The sequence below is a fragment of the Equus asinus genome, chromosome 22, assembly GCF_041296235.1.
Source record: "Equus asinus isolate D_3611 breed Donkey chromosome 22, EquAss-T2T_v2, whole genome shotgun sequence".
NCBI lineage: Eukaryota > Metazoa > Chordata > Mammalia > Perissodactyla > Equidae > Equus > Equus asinus.
The window spans coordinates 50,119,156-50,136,146 of NC_091811.1; the positions used below are offsets into that span (position 1 = coordinate 50,119,156).

The 16,991-nt window shown below is 37.0% G+C and overlaps 1 protein-coding gene across 1 annotated transcript; it reads right to left on the bottom strand.

Annotated features, from left to right (window-relative positions):
* Window positions 1-220: 220 nt before the first annotated feature.
* On the bottom strand, window positions 221-1,177 carry LOC106836893 (olfactory receptor 10AD1-like). Its single transcript, XM_044755741.2, has one exon. It carries the CDS (start codon window positions 1,175-1,177, stop codon window positions 221-223), a length of 957 nt encoding a protein of 318 aa, XP_044611676.2.
* Between the last annotated feature and the right edge of the window lie 15,814 nt (window positions 1,178-16,991).

A 16,991-nucleotide genomic window follows, 5' to 3' on the forward strand; every position in this document is an offset into this window, starting at 1 on the left:
GCATATTTCTTCAATCAATTGCTTTTTCCCTATCTCTGCATATCTCTTTGTTTTCCTTGTGGCTCTCAGTCTCAACAAGAACGTCCAGGTCTGCTGCTAGTGGAAAGAAAGACATGAATGTTCTTTCCTGAAGTTTTTCAGCTCAGTGAGTTTCCCACTTGTCAGTGCTAGGGGAGAGATAATCCAGGGGGAGGGAGCTTCCCCTCCGGGAGCCTTCCAGCTAGATGGACTCTGCCTGAGCAAGGCTGGTCCTCCCAAGGGCCCTCACCATGGCCCCCTTCATTTCCTTGTTTCGAAAACTGTAGATGATGGGGTTGCACATGGGGGTGATGACGGTGTAGAGGAGGGAGAAAGGCTTGTCTTTGTCAGGGCCATGCGTGCTGCGGGAGTTCATGTACGAGAACATGGCTGAGGTGTAGAAAAAGACGACCACAGTCAGATGGGAGGCGCAAGTAGAGAAGGTCTTTCCCCGACCTGAGGAGGAGGTTCTGCTGAGGATGGAGGCCAGGATGCGGGCATAGGAGATGACAATGAGCACCATGGGGCTCAGCAGCACCACAATAGCATCAGCAAAGATCACTCTCAGACTAAACTGGGGGTCTCCACAAGAGAGAGTGATCACGATGGGGGCCTCACAGAAGAAGTTTTCTATGTGGTTGTCTCTACAGAATGGACCACGAAATGTCATGTAATCAAGCAGGATGCCATTGATCAGCCCAAAGAACCAGGCAGTACTCACCAGTCCCATACAGACATGCCAGCTCATGATCTGGGCATAGCTAAGAGGGTGGCAGATAGCAACATAACGGTCATAGGCCATAAAAGCCAAGAGGATGCACTCGGCCACACCCACACCAAAAACCAGATACATCTGGGTCAAGCAGGAGGCAAAGGAGAGAGTGTGGTTCTGGACCACCAGGTGGATCAGCATCTGTGGGATGGTGGTGGTGATGAAGCAGACATCCAGGAAGGACAGGTGGCCAAGGAAGAAGTACATGGGGCTGTTGAGCCTGGGGTCTGTCCAAGTGATGAAGATGATGAGGCCATTCATGGCCATGGCAAGGCTGTAGAGGGCTAGGAAGACAGCAAAGAGCAATGCCTGAGTGGAAGGGGAGCTCTGCTCAAAGCCCACAAGGATAAACTCTGTCACTGTGCTCCCGTTCCTTAGGTCCACCATCTGGGGCCTGCTTGAGGAGGGAGGACAGGAAAAACACAGATGAGATAGTTGTGCATAGGTGCTGCCCATGTGTATAAAAACAGAGAGGACAAAGGAATAAAAAAACAGGAATTTCAGCAAACTCTATGTGGGTCAGCAGTGTCGTTGGCACCAAAAAATGCCGGTGCTATTGTAGGCTGCAATAGTGGAACCATATAATGAACCAAGGGAGATCCTATTGTACTTTGTGTGGATCAAGCTACACTTGAAATATTGTACCCAGTTCTGGGACCTCTATTTTAAACGATTATCCACCAATGGGACTATGTTCAGAGACAAACAAGATGGTGAAGGATCTAGGAACCATGTGACAAACCTTGCAGGAAATGTTGAAGGGAAGACTCAGAGAAAATCTGAGAGGGCTCTTTAAATGTTAATGGCTTTTCCATTTAGAATTTACTTTTTCTGTAGAATCTTAATGAGTAGAACTCTAACCAGAGAATGGAAATACCAGAGAAAAAATTATTAATACTTCTAATTATAAACTTTATTTGTTGTCTTAACTATCAAAGTAATGCCTGCTCATTGGGGAACATCTGGAAAACCAAAAAACAAAAGCAAAAATAAATAAATAAAAAGAATCACTCAGAGAGAAACCACTTCAATATTTTAGTTTTTCTTTTCAGTGATTGTTTTTCTGTTTATATTTAAAAGCTTTTAAGACCAACCCAAGGCTTGAGTAGAACCTGCCATAAGAACTTAACTGTTGGCGAGAAGTGTATCTTCAGGAAGAAATGCAGCAGTTGCTGATTCCAGGTTGGGGGATCTGCTAAAAGTCCAATAGGGAGAAAGCAAAAAGGCTAAAATTTCATCTTTTTATTTGAATGGGGAACTGGGAACAATTGCACTCCACCCCAATTTACAGCGAAAAATAATTTATTCATTTAATAGCTGAGTGCCCACTGTGCTCCGTTTATTGAGCTAAGTACCTGGGATATAAAATCATGTGTGAGGACTTCCTCCCTGACCTCCTGGAGATTATAAATATACCAAGTCATTAGATCAGGGGGATAAGTTAGAAAATAGAGAATCCTTATAACATATGGATAATATTAACAAAAAATATACATTTATAAGCTTTATATTTCAAACTCTATTGCCTCCATAGAGGGAATGGACCCTTTGAAGGGTCATGGAACATTTGCAAATACTGTTCATATATTAGAGTATAAAGAAACCTTAAATGAATTCCAAAGAGCCAACACAGTTCATAACATATTCACCACACTACAATGAGGCGTTAAAATTCTTAAATTTCTGTATAGAGGAGATTTCTTAAAATTCTGTTTCTTTTCTCTCCTTGAGGTGTGAGAAAAAGAGCACAGGTGTTGGCTTGTATATAGGATTTTCCTTTAGAATATTATTTCTCATCACATTGTACACTTTAAATATCTTCTAATTTTATGAATTATACTTCAATAAAGCTGAAAAACTCTGTCAAATCCAAGTGGAAAAAAAAAAAGAATATCATTTGCTTTCTTTTTTAACATCAAGGAAAGAAGTAAACTCTTACTGAATATTTTAAATTTAGAATGTGCTGTTTTGATAAATAAATCATAGATAACATTCTTCTGATCAGCAGGGCTGTCAGGAGTGTTGTGCAGTTTGTGCACTACACAAAGTTTCCTGAAGGGAACAGTGAATGCTGAAATGCAGCCTCTGCTCAACTTACCAACCTATGTACCCTGGTAGGGGTTGTATGAGTTCAGAGGAAGTGGTGCCTTTTTTCTAATCCTTCTCTGAGAGGGAGTGACTTTTCGTAATAAGCTTAAAGGTACCATATATATGTTAAGGAAGTCCTGCTGGTCAGGAAGTTCTGGCCATGAGAATATTCAAATTTCAACACTTAAAATTTTTTGTCTCATAAGATTGATGAAGTCTTTGAACGAATAATAATAAATAAGCCTAGGTTCCTCTGAGTGGGTTTTAGGAATAATAAGGCAGTAGGCATTTCTGCTAATGCAGCGATACTCAAAGTGTGGTCCACAGACCAGAGGCAGCAGCAACATCACCTGGGAACTTGATAGAAACACAGATTATTGAGTTTCCCCCAGATCTCCTGAATCATAAACTCGGAGGATGGGGCCCAGCAATCACTGTTTTGACACTCCCTCCATGTGATTCTGATGCACATTGGACATTTAAAACTTCTGGTTTAATGTAGGGGTGGACAAACTATGGCCCTCAAGCCAAATATAGTCCACTGACTATTTTTATAATGAAAGTTCTATTGGAACATAGCCACACCCATTTGCTTATGTATTGTCTCTAATTCTTTTCCCACTACAATGGCAGAGCTGCGTGGTTGCCACAGAGACCATATAGTATGCAAACAGGGTTGTCAGATTTAGCAAATAAAAATATAACAGACCCAGTTACATGACATTTTCAGACAAATAATGACTAATCTTTTATTATAAATATGTTCCATGCAATATTAGTAACCCAACACGCAAAGCCTAAAATATTCACTATCTGGCCCTTATTGAAAATGTTTGCTGACTCTTGCATAATGTAATGACTTTAGAGTAGACTTGCTTCTGATAGTCAGGAGCAGGTAAGGGAAGCAATGAAAGAGGCCTGACTCCTGATCACACACCTGGGATTCTGGCGCGTTGAGTCTCAAGCACGTCCTTCCCAAGAGGAAGGTTCAATCCAGGAAGTCAATCTGCCCGGGATGGAAAGGCAGCTGGCGCCACTTCTTTTTCTGTTTATTAAATTCAACGTATCAGTTGCTTTTCGTTTTTCAAGTGCCTAGTGATACACGCGTTCAGTTAAGATCAAGCGGATGTTTTAGAAGGATTGTCCAACTAACGCAGAAGTGATTCTGTGACAATACACCTAGACAGGATTATGAAAATAATCCCACCTACTTAAAAACTGAAAAACAAAACTCTTAAATTAAACAGGAAATCAAAACAGCAATTGAAGACTATTAAAAAATACTACTAATAAAAAGTAGCATATATTAATAGATACTATACACAGCTATTTGGTAAAGGAAAAGTTAATAGCCTGAAATACTTCTATTACTTAACAAAAAGGAAGAAAGATAAATGAAATGAAAGGAAACAAAATGAAAAGCTCAAGAGGTTAGAAGCAGATAAACAAAATTAATCTAAGGAAGACCAGATAGGGACAATATGTAAAGATCAAAGGAGAAATAATTGAATACAAAAACAGGAAAAGAGTAGAGTCAATAAATAAATTCAAGAATTGGTGCTTTGAAAAAGCCAATAAAATAGACAAACTAGTAACAGCAAACCTAATAACAGCAAAAAAAAAATTAGATGGGGGAAGAAAGCACAAATATACAAATTTTAGAAATTAAAAAGTTGAAATAATCACAGCCACAAAGAAAATGAAAATAATTGTGCAACGGTACTTTGCAAAACCCTATGACCATCAGTTTGGAAGTCTGGAGGAAAAGATAACTTTATAGGTAAATATAAATCGTTAAAATTCATTAAAGAAAAGATAGAAAGCAAATTAAACTGGTATTCTGAGTAAATGAATGAAATGCAGTAGTTCTGAACCTAGGCTTCACATTAGAGTCACTTAAAGCGTTTTAAAATGTCCCCAGCTTCAGGCTTTGGGATGTCCTACAAATACTAGCCAAAGTATTGACAAATGAATTAAAGGAGTGGTGTGTTGGTAAGTGTTTTAAGAGATGGCTCTGGGAAGGGCCCTGATTTGTAGCATTTGCCAATTTCCATGGTGTAAATACTCCCACCATGACCTATTTCAAGCTAGAAGTGTGACACCACTCAATATGGAGTTAGAAAGGGATGCACATTAGGTCACTTCTACTTGGGTTTTCCAACCATATAGCTATCAGAGATGTAAATAACCTCAAGAGTACAGATAATATTAAAATGTAGTGAAAAAACTTAGGAAGTGATGAATTTTGAGTATTTATTACCTTTCTTTTGTAATATAATTTATTTAGCAGTAAGTTTATATAATTTGTTTATAGCAGCTGTATTTAAAAACCAGTTCTCAAAATTCCTGAAAATTTAACAATTGCCTCTTGAAAACTGGTACCAACTGCCCCCAGTATGCCACTGGAATGAAAAATAAAGGGCAGAATTATCATTATTTGCAGAAGATATTTCTAGGAGTAAGGTGAATTTCTCCCTCTCTCTTAATATTTCTGCCTCAGCCTAGAGGGAGGCCAGAATTTCTACCTAAACTTCTCCCAATAGGAGAGACTAACGTTATAGGAAATACTTCCAACCCCACTGTTCATCTTCGCTCTAGAAATAACCTAAATATCACTCAGTTGGGCACTAGTTACATATATTATAGTAATACATAAAATGGGACAATCTTGTGGAAATTATGTCTTACCTCATTCTGTTGCTGTGGCTGGAAATGGTCTGTTTGTCACCAAATTCCTGCAATAAGTAAGAAAGACAATCTCATGGAGCCTGAGGGTGAGCTAGCCCAGGGAGGACATCTGATGTGGGGTCCTCACTGGAAGAGATGGTGCCCCTGTTAGCTTATATAATCCCTCACATGAAATCTCTCAAATCATTCCTGATGAATGTATACTTAGATAAAAATTCTTTACCCATTTATAGTAATTTATAGTTTACAAAGCATATTCACATGTATTATTCCATTTAACTCTTACAAAAATCCTATGAAGTAGATACTATCACTATTTTACAGATGAAGAAATTGAGGATCAGAGAGCTAAAGTAACTTGCCCAAGGTCGTATAGCTAAAAAATGAAAGTAATGAGACTTGGACCAGGGCTTTTAAGTCCTTAGAATACCTTTTCAACTATACCAAGGTGCCCAGGGCAGAGATGCCACTACCTCCTGTAGGTTATACTATTAATTGATGTCCCATTTAATCAGGAATACGTACACATGTATAGACACACACATATGTTATAATCCATATTGCCTTAGGGTTATGTTCCTCATTCTTTGAATTTAATCCATGGTAAATAATGATTGATTATGAAGGGGAAATCCCTTTGACATTTGAATACGTTTACTAACTATTTTAGCTTTTTTCCTCAAGCTAGATATTTATGGGCCCTTTGACCAGGCTTTGCTATCCTTATGTCCTCATTATCTTTAAAAGTTTTCAGAAATAAGAAAAAAAAAACTAAAGAAGAAATGGATTGGAGACATGGAGGAATGTATAATAAGCACTAAATGAGCACATATATTGTGCATTTTAAAAAGTTTAATGTATATAATACCCCTGGCTGACAGACTGATCAGATCACCTCTGAAACAAAGAATTATTTATTATGGAAGGTATTGAATCAGAAGAACACTGAAAAGAGAGATTTAGGAGGTTAAGAAAAAAGATTCAGGGAAATACTCCTATTCAAATATGGTGAACAATTATTCTCCAACTCTCACAGGACAGAACAACAGGAAACAGGTAGGTGCAACAAGAGTATTAGGTTTGATGGAAAGACTACTTTACTGACTTTAATGAGGGATTTGAAAGCATCAAAGTAACCGATCTAGGAGTAAGGAAAAATCTTTTCCTTGGTCTTTGGAAACTGGACAGATTCCAGTGCATCAGGTCTCATTTAAGCTCAAAATAGCCCAAAAGCAAAGAGTAGACTGGAGCCTGTGCTTCTTTGTGTGTTTGCTTTCTTGTTTAATAGCATCAAGATACATCCACTCATTTAAGTGGGAGACTGGGTGACCTCTTCCACTCTCCCTCACTCATCTCCATATCCAATTAGCCTTTCATTCTCTCATTTCAACCACCTCCACCAACTTAATGCACCCTACACTCCAGTTACTATTTACCATACACAAACCCATTCATTTGCTCATTCAGGTTTTATTTGGTGCCTACTATGCACACATTCCATTCCTTCTTGCCTCCCGGCTTTTACACATGCTGGTCATTTTCTGTGTAATGTCCTCCACCCCTTTTGTTATCTGGTGGATTCTTTCTCATCTTTGTGATGCAGATCATATGCCACCTCCTTAGCAAAGCCTTCCCCAATAACTTAGCATTTCCCCCCCTTTCTTTTAATAAAAATAGCTTAATTGTTTTTTTAGAAATAAACTCTTTTGATCCTATTACTTGCTCTTTGAGCCAAAGTGCTGTGGACAGTTTATACGAGGCCCCAAAAATAATCGGAAGAATTAAATTGGCTTTATAACAGACAATTCTCGGCAATAGACCAATACTGAGCTATTTAACAATTTTATCATGGATTAGCCTAGAAATAAATACTAAATATAACTGATAGAAATAAAGAATGCAAAATTAGACTGATAATAGGTGACCTGTATGTGGTTAGATTTAAATCTACACATTTTGATCTGGGAAAATTGGACTGGATAAAAATAATGCCCACAAAAGAAAATGCAGAGTAGCAGAAGCTATTATGGTAAAATTCGATTTGGACAAAAGACTGATGTAATAGAACTGTGCTGACAAGTTAAACATAAATGAATTAGTCTGGATGAAAATAATTTCAGTATTTTTATGCACATGACAAGATTGGAAATATTTTAAGCACTGTACTAGAAAACTGATCAAGGAATTAATTAGGGTAAATGGAATTAATTATTAAAAGTAATTTCATATCAGCAGAGCAGTGCTTGCCTGGGGTGGGGGCAGGGAGATAAGGGTAAGTGGGAGAGATTACAAAAGGACACAAGGAAATTCCAGGTGATCATGAATATATTCATTATATTAATTGTGGTGATGGTTTAAGAAAAAAGAGTAATTTCATATCAAGAATTCATTGCTGCTGGTATAATTCTGATTTAAATGTTTGCATTCATTAACATAGAATCAATCCCAGGGACAAAACAGTGAGGGAAAAATAACCACAGGATCATAACAGACAAAAATATCTACAGATTCTCTAGCACAGAGTAAACTTTTGATTAACAATTTTTGAATAGATAAATGAATATTTAAACAGTGTTGTTTTTGTTGGTCACTTTCAAACTATACAATCCACTAACTGAAATCTGCCTGAAATTTATATTTATCAAATTTGCAATATTTAACACATGATTAGATTGTTTTAATTCTCTTTGAAAATTTTGCATTACTTCCTGTACTTCTCCCTTTCTATATTTAGCTTTCTTTTGCGCATTTCAAGGAGTTTTAAATTCTAATTTATCTATGGACACTTCTGCCTTAAGTTCAAAGAAACTAGCATACTATATTCTATTAATCAGAAAATGAGAGCATTCAATATGAGTCCATCATAAAGAGCAAAAGGGACAGTTGTTCCTTTAAAGTTAGAGAAACAACCATCCTAATGTTTAATATTTCTTCATTATTTCATTGCTCCTTCTGCTTTCCAAGAAGGAAAGAAAGAAACCTGAGGGAAAGGGAAGAGAACTGAAAAATGTAAATCACTCCCTTTCCTTTAGTTTGCTTTAAGGAAGCAACTAGATGCTTCATACCACAACCTAATGAGAGTTGTATAAAATTTTGAATATATTTCAAAAACCCACAGAAAAACTGGAAGAAAATAAAACTGAATTTGAATGAAGGGGCGCTTCTGAGCCTAAGGTAATAAGTCATCAGCCCTCTAGCCTTCACAGGTGCATTTTATGAAGCCTGCAGTCTTTCCTCTGAGGATATATCCCATAAAAATCTAGATTCTAGCTTCTTGGGGAAAACCAATCAGAAGATCTTGCCATACTGTGCCTTTCCGTTTTTTTTTTTTTTTTTGAGGAAGATTAGCCCTGAGCTAACTACTGCCAATCCCCCTCTTTTTGCTGAGGAAGACTGGCGCTGAGCTAACATCCATGCCCATCTTCCTCTACTCTATACGTGGGACGCCTACCACAGCATGGCTTTTGCCAAGCAGTGCCATGTCTGCACCCGGGATCTGAACTGGGAACCCCAGGCCGCAGACAAGCGGAACGTGCGAACTTAACTGCTGTGCCACCAGGCTGGCCCCAACATACTGTGCCTTTCTCATTAGCAACTAACTGGAGTTTGGTGGTGGTTTCCCTGCTTGGACGAGCCTCAAGTTCTTCCCACTCTCAAGACTCCCAATTATCACTCCGTTGCATTATCTATCTGACCACCAGGAACTTGAGCTTCTTGGTTTTCTTTGTTATACAAGAAATCACAAAGAGAAAGATAGATTTGACTACATCAAACAGAAAACTTTCATATAACCAAAAATAAAAAGCTACCTTGCTTTTTTAAACAAGTAACTGATTAGAAAAATATGCAAATACAAGAGGCAAAGATATATTAAATTTATTCTGTAAAGAGCTCATCAAAAACACCAAGATCTTAAGAGATAAAAGGACAAGAACTCATATTTCTTAGAAGTGGAAAATCCATCCAAAAGCATTCAAACCCATTAGTGATCAAACAACAATTTTAAAACAATTAGATACCACCTCTGATCCGTTAAACCAAAAACAATTTAAAATTATAACATCAGTCCTGGTTAACTGGTACTCTTGACTGGAAGGCAGTTTAGCAATATGTTTCAAAAGCTTTAAAAACGTTCATTCCTTTTAGTGTAAGTTCCCTTAAATCACACAGGCCCTGGAGTCCAATTACCTGGATTGAAATCCTGACTTCTCCACTTACCAACTGTGTAAACTGAGGTGATTTAAATTAACGTGCCTCAGTCTCCTTATCTCTAAGATGAGAACAATAATGATGGTAGTTGCATTATTGAATTATTACAAGGATTACATGAGTCAATACTCGGGAAGTTTTTGGAATAGTTCCTGGCATGAACTGCTATATAAGTTTACTAAATGTGAATAGATTCAACAATTTTTATAATTCACTCTAAGAAATTAATTACCAATTGAGAAAAAAGCTTTATATTCAAAATTGAAAATTATAGCATTATTAATAGTAGCAAAAAATAAGGCAAAATAGGGGAATGGTTAATTACATCATAGAAAATTAAACTAATAAAATACTATGCAATCATTAAAATTGTTTGTGAACTCTGTGTAATAATGTTGAATACTTTCAACAATACTTATTATAATTTTAAATGAAACAAAAAGCAAAATATAAACCAGTATATTTGGTATACTCATGCCAACATTAATTAAAAAAAATTTCCTTTGTATCGATAAAAATTTGGAAGTTCACCAAAATGTTAAGAGTGGCTGCTTATAGATGGTAGAGCTAAGAAAGATGTATTTTTTTTTTTTGGTGTTGTCTATTTTCTATTTATTTAAAACTCAGCATTAACTACTTTTATATATTTCTTTATACACATTTTTAAGTTAGAAAGTGATATTATATGTAATAATATTATTATTCTATAATTTAGCTGTTATAAAGTGTACCAAAGAAAACACACTTCTCATTTACCCATAAATCTTCCTACTCTTAGTGTTTAAAATACCCCTCTTAAACTGAGCAAATATTGTGTATTACGTTTGTTTAATAAATACATAGTTACATATGTATGTAATTAAAATATATTGAGAATATTAAAAAGGAATGTCAACTTAATAAATATCTAATTTATTCATTCACTCAACAAGTACTCATTAAGAGCCTGTTATGGGCCAGGCCCTGTTTTAGACACTTGGGAAATAGCAAGTGATCAAGATTATTGTCTTCAACATGCTTCCATTTCATTGCAATTAAGAAAATAAAGTGAGAAATGGCTTTGACTAAAAGAATCTTGAGATGCCTAAAAGTACACATCTCAAAGGATTAAAATGATTTAGAAGAGTTAAACTCATGGTGTAATTAAAAGTCCATCAAATTCAATAATTGTTAGACATTTGAACTTTAGACAACCATATTCTAAGATGATTTCCTAGTCATCAAAATTAAGAGAAATAAAGACAGCCCCCTAAACAGATGCAAAAATAGAAAAGTCTGAAAGACCTGAAATCATCTAATTAACACAAGATGTTATTAATTTAATGAATATGAATTTTAGATGAACCTGTCATTGAGAAAATTAATCATTAGGCTCACAGGAGAATTGGTTTTAGGATACTTAGTTTCTTCCCTTTAGGCCATGGTGGAATAAATATCTAAATAGATTTTGGGATTTTTATGGGAATTCAAAGGGATACTGCTATCAAATGCCTGGCTAGGTCTAATCTACATTTATTATGGAGCAAATACATTGTCCCAGCTTCAGCAAATGTTGAGATTTATGTTCAGTCTTTTCTTTACCATGTGGTAGACAAATTTAACAAACCTGTTAAATTATAATAATATTTTTTGTCATGTAATCTAGACATTTTTCAAGGTAAATGTGTTTTCTTTCCATTTTCTCTGCCTATTTTAGACTCTGCACTCTTATAGTTGGATCCACAGCAGTCTCCATCTCTCTGCAGTTGAGGGACCCTGAACTACATATCTAAAGAAGGTCTGACTGACATTGTGAGGGCCCTTGTTTGGCATGACAGATCTTTACTATATGAAGAAGACAGAAGCATAAGCTCTAGTCACAAGGATACTTCTCTGGCATCCACATGAATGAGAGACAGTACAGATAACCTTATTTTAGATCTTTATTTTAATATAGTTTCTTGTTTTTTTCTTTTAAAGATTGGCCCCTGAGCTAACAACTGTTGCCAATCTTCTTTTTTTTTTCCTGCTTTTTCCCCCCAAATTCCCCCAGCACATAGCTTTATATTTTAGTTGTGGGTCCTTCTAGTCGTGGCATGTGGGATGCCACCTCAGCATGGCCTGATGAACGGTGCCATGTCCGCACCCAGGATCTGAACCAGTGAAACCCTGGGCCTCAGCAGTGGAGCATGCAAACAACTATTTGGCCACAGGGCCGGCCCCTAACCTATTTTCTTAATTCTAGATGGATCCCACATAGACTTATCCTTTCCACTAAAATACTTGATAATTGTTCATAGTCTCCCCGCCAGAGTCACAATCTAAACTATATATAAAGCAAAAACCAAATAAATCCGAGAATACATTCCTCCTCCTGACAATAGCCACTCCTAGAAGAGGGTTTAAATAATTTGGGAAAAACCAAAGTCCCCAAGCCCCCCAAACCCTCCTCCCTCCCTGCTTCCAAAAACACCCTAAAAAGTAGAAGGAATACAGGATGAAAAGGTGACCAGTTAATCCACACATAGAATAATTAGTCCCCGAATAGTAAGAGTTTGGGAATTTGTACAAGATGGGTTTGTAGGAAATTATTCCAAAGGACCTTGTGATTGATGAAGGTAAAACTGAGCATTAGCTGGCTCTTCCAGCAGTCTTAACAGCCGTGGTTAATGTGAACTATGGTGTCATTTATGCTGTCTTGAAGAATTGTACTGATTGTAAAAATAATCAGAAACATGAAGATAAGGAGATAAAATAGTCACATCTGAAAGTCTTGGTAAGAACTACAGAGTTATCTGGTCCATGAAATAGATAGTATAAAGAGGTGAAATAGATACTTTTTTGAGACCCAACATCTACATGTGAAACTCACATTTATATGGCAAATGTGTAGAAAAAGCTTAGGATTTGGAATTAGATAAACCAGTGCTAACATCTCACTTTACCACTTAACTAATAGCATTTTGGGATAACCTCTCTGACTCATTGGTGGGTGTAAAGATTAATTGACAATGGAAAAAGACACTTAATATTACCTTCTCCTCTACTTCTCTTCTCCCTTTTTTCTTCTTTGCACATCATATGTTGGAAGATATCTTTTAAGGTCTTGAACCAATATTCCACGGCCACGGAAAATTCCTGGGTAGAAACTATGATTTAAAAAAAATCACTTTTCTGTATCAGGAAATTCTTTTGTATAGCAGATTAAACTCCTTTCCCATCTCTGACTCCTTGCCCTACTTCCTTTTCATTTTATTTATTCTTTAGATCTGAGAAAAAATAAATCTTCATGTTATTTACCTTATTTTGTAATATATTCAGAAACTACTTTGAGACCCATCAGTCATCGTTTTTCAAAGGAGCAGGAAAGAAGAAACGCAGATAAACGGAAAACTATTCATGCAGGCAAGTGGACTGAGAGACAAGCACAAATGGGAAAGGAGGAAGAGAAATAAATTATGAGGCAGATAAAAGAAAAAAAGGCAGATTAGCAGAAAACAAGATGAAGTCAAATAGGGAAAGAAAGTGAAAGTTAGAAATAAGAGGAGACAAGAATAGTTTGTGAAAAACATAACAATTGCAACAATCCCTTCCATTTCTGTGACTCTCTGTGGTTTAGCTTCTCTCATATGCTCCTCACAACAACCCGTGAAGAACATTGTTCTCTAAGAAGGTGCCACTAGCACAACTTTAACATGGGGACATGGAGGCTTATGAGAGAGGAAGTGACTTTACTTCTCAAGTAGCCAGAGAGGGATAGAAGCAAGACTCTAATTACGATCTTCTAGTAGCCTCAGAACCTCTATGGATCAAGATCAGTTATCAATAAAGTATTAAAAACAAAAGACATTTTCTGCCTCCTGGGACAGTGCCCTTTTTGCTATTCATGCTGAAAGAGGATGGAAAAACGATGAAAGGGGGGATCTAGAGAGACGGAGATGCAGGACATGGTGAAGGCAGACAGAGAGCTAGAAAAAGAGACAGAAAAAAACCCTAGAAAGTTGAAAAACCAGATAGGAAACAGTCTGAGAGGCCCATGTATGCACATGTCCTTGGATGATATGGAACTGACTCCCTAGTCTAGGAGTTTGGAACCCACTCACTTCAACCAGGTGACTCGGAGAAGAATTGGTCTGGTCTCTGGACTCTTTTGTCTTTGTAAACAGGTCAGCTCAAAACCAGACCAGCCCTCTCAGACACATGCAAGCCATCTGCCCTCAGCCAGAGCCAGGAAGGCAGATGGGCAGACTCAGAAAGCCTGACGGAAACATGGAGGGGAGATACAGAAGAAGAAGCAAGTAACTGAAGAGAGTTGGGAAAGCAGAGACACAGCTAGACATCCAGAGAGGAAGAAACAGAGCAAGAGAGAGGTTTAACTGAGTCAAGACCTGTGACATCTCATCCATGGGCACTGTACGCTGAGCCCTGATGTGATCTGAACACAGGTGGTTGCTACAGGAGCCAGTGAATGTTTATCTCTGATGGATGCCAGCAGAGGCAGAGTCTAGCTTTCAGCATAGGAGAAGTGAACTCATTCACCGACCTTCTCCGTGGGCTTTGGCACATGCAGGTGAGGACATTGGCTGTGCTGATCTTAGTCCCAGAGTGAGGGTGCAGTGAGTTCTTCTGTAAACCAGCTGCTCATTTATAGACTGGGAGATCCTGATTCTCTACTCCCTCTGACTCTGCTGTACTGTCCATGCTGTCTCCCTCTCATCTCACACGCACATACACACACACACACACACACACACACACATAGCCGGACATCCAATAGGCTCTCAACATTAGGGAGGCAAAGGCTGCTTCTCACCAGTCACTGACAGGAAACTGACTGCAACAGATAAACAATTCACTCTTGAAATCTGCCTTAGTCTGACCAGGTCTCAGGAGTTTAAGCAGATCAGACCAGTCCTAAGATCCTTAGGGAAAATTGTCCATTGGCAAAGGGCCCTGGAATTTCTGAGTTAGTTTCAGATTTCCCAGGTAGAATCTTTTCCCCTCCCAAGATTGCTGTTTGGAAGAACTAATGGTCAAGACATTCCCATGTTTCTGCCTCCTTATGCCAGACAAGGAACCCCCCATCTTCAGAGATAGGACCTACCTAGATCCGACCACCCTGACCCCCAACCCTAGGGATTCAGGAAGATCCAGTCCAATGGAAATGCAAAGGATAGTTAAGTTTGCTAATTCATCACCACGTAGTGTTTCCATCTCTCCCTCTGGATAAAAAGAAGTAGCAGGGGCAGAAGAGATGGGAAGACTATTTTGTCTGAATAATTCATATAAATTTTCCTTCCCAATAGGTTGCTCCCAACAAAATTCCCTACCTGGATGACACTACCAGAGGTCTTTGAAGAAATTACTGATTAAATGCCCTTTGTACCATTTGCCCTACGTATCTCTTTTAATCTTCACCAAGATCCAGAGAGATCTAATAACTTGCCTAATCTCAGACAGCTGAGAAAGAAGTACAGCCAGACTTGAGCCCAGGTTTGGCCATGGTTCATGATCTTTTGACCAGGCCTGACTTATCTTCCATTTCTTCCATGTTCAAAAGTTCTCAGGAAAGAACTCACAACTTCCTTTGGCATCTTCTGTGAAGCATCATTTTCCTATGTGCTACTTGGATTATCTGCATCAGAATCTAATAGTGACATTTACTGAAAACACAGATTCTCTGGTCCCACTTCAGAACCTATTGTATCAGAATCTCAGAAAATGCACCAGGCAGGAAATATCAGCAAATTTCCGAAGCAGGAACCAAGCAGGTGACATCTGCTGACCACAATGCAATACAAGTAGAACACAAAAATAAATGGACAGATAAAAACAAACAACAACAAAAATATCTCGAATATTTGAAAATGTCCGTCAAAACTAATCTTTGCCCAAAAATGGAAATCAAAACTGAGTCTTCAAATTATTCATAAATGAATGACAATGGCAGTGCTATATATCAAAACCTGTAGGCTACAGACCCAGTACTAATATGAGAGTTTGAAAAATCTAAATTAAATAAAATTTTTTTCTAAGAAAATATAAATGATAAAAATGAACTCAAAGAGAGTTCGAAAACTTGGGTAATCCATGAATCACAATAGAAGTTAAAAAGGTAGTAAAATATGCCTAAAAAAAAGATACCAGGCACAGATGGTTATAGGGGAAAGCTCTAGGATACTTTTAAGAAATACATAATTCGCATGTTAAATAAACTGTTCCAAGCATATAATAAGATGTAAAGTTATCTTACTCATTATATGACACTAACATAATGCTAATATAGAACAAAGATGTCACAAGAGATCTATAAAAATTCTCGCTTATGAACATAGATGAAAAACACATTATGACTTAATATGGTTTAATTTCAGCAATGTAAAGATAATTAAACATTAGAAAAATATTTCTGCACACAAAATACACACATATACATACGTATATGTATACATATATATATATATATAGTGAGAATAACTATATAGCTGATCAATAAATGCCAATAAATTGTAAAGTTTGACAGGCACTTGTATGAAAGCTCTTAGCAGATTAGAAATGGAAAGAAACTTCCTTAACTGGATAAAGAATAGCTACTAGAAAAAAACTGGAAAACGTCTTACTCTGGAAATAGAACAAATTTCATTGAAATTAGGAACAAGACAGGAAAGACAAGTATGTCCATCATAAGTGTTAATATTCAATACTCTGTTTGAAGTCCTAAGCAATGCAATAAGAAGAAAGAAATATGGGATAAATATATTAGAAAGAGATTGAATTGTCTACCCTGCAAAATCTAGAAAATCAATGGAAAAATTATTAAAACAATTCAATAGAGTAATCGGATACAAGATCAATATTCAAATATCAATACTTTTAACATGCAATGTAAATAAACAAATTAGAAAACATAATAAAAGGATTCCATTATGAAACAAGACATTACAAAATACCTGAGAACAAACAACATAAAATATGTGACTGCTATGGAGTAACCTATAATACTTTACTGAAGGACATAAAGGATCTTCATAAACAGGGAGCTGTATCATGTCCTCTCCAAATTATACTAATAAATGCAATGCAAACACAATTAAAATATCAATAGATGTTTGTCTTGAACTTGACAATCCAATTTTAAAATGCATTGGAAAAAAAATATGTGCAAAAATAGCCAAGGCATTTTAAAAAAGAATAGTTAGGGAGCATTTGCCCAGCCAGGTATTAAAAACATCATACA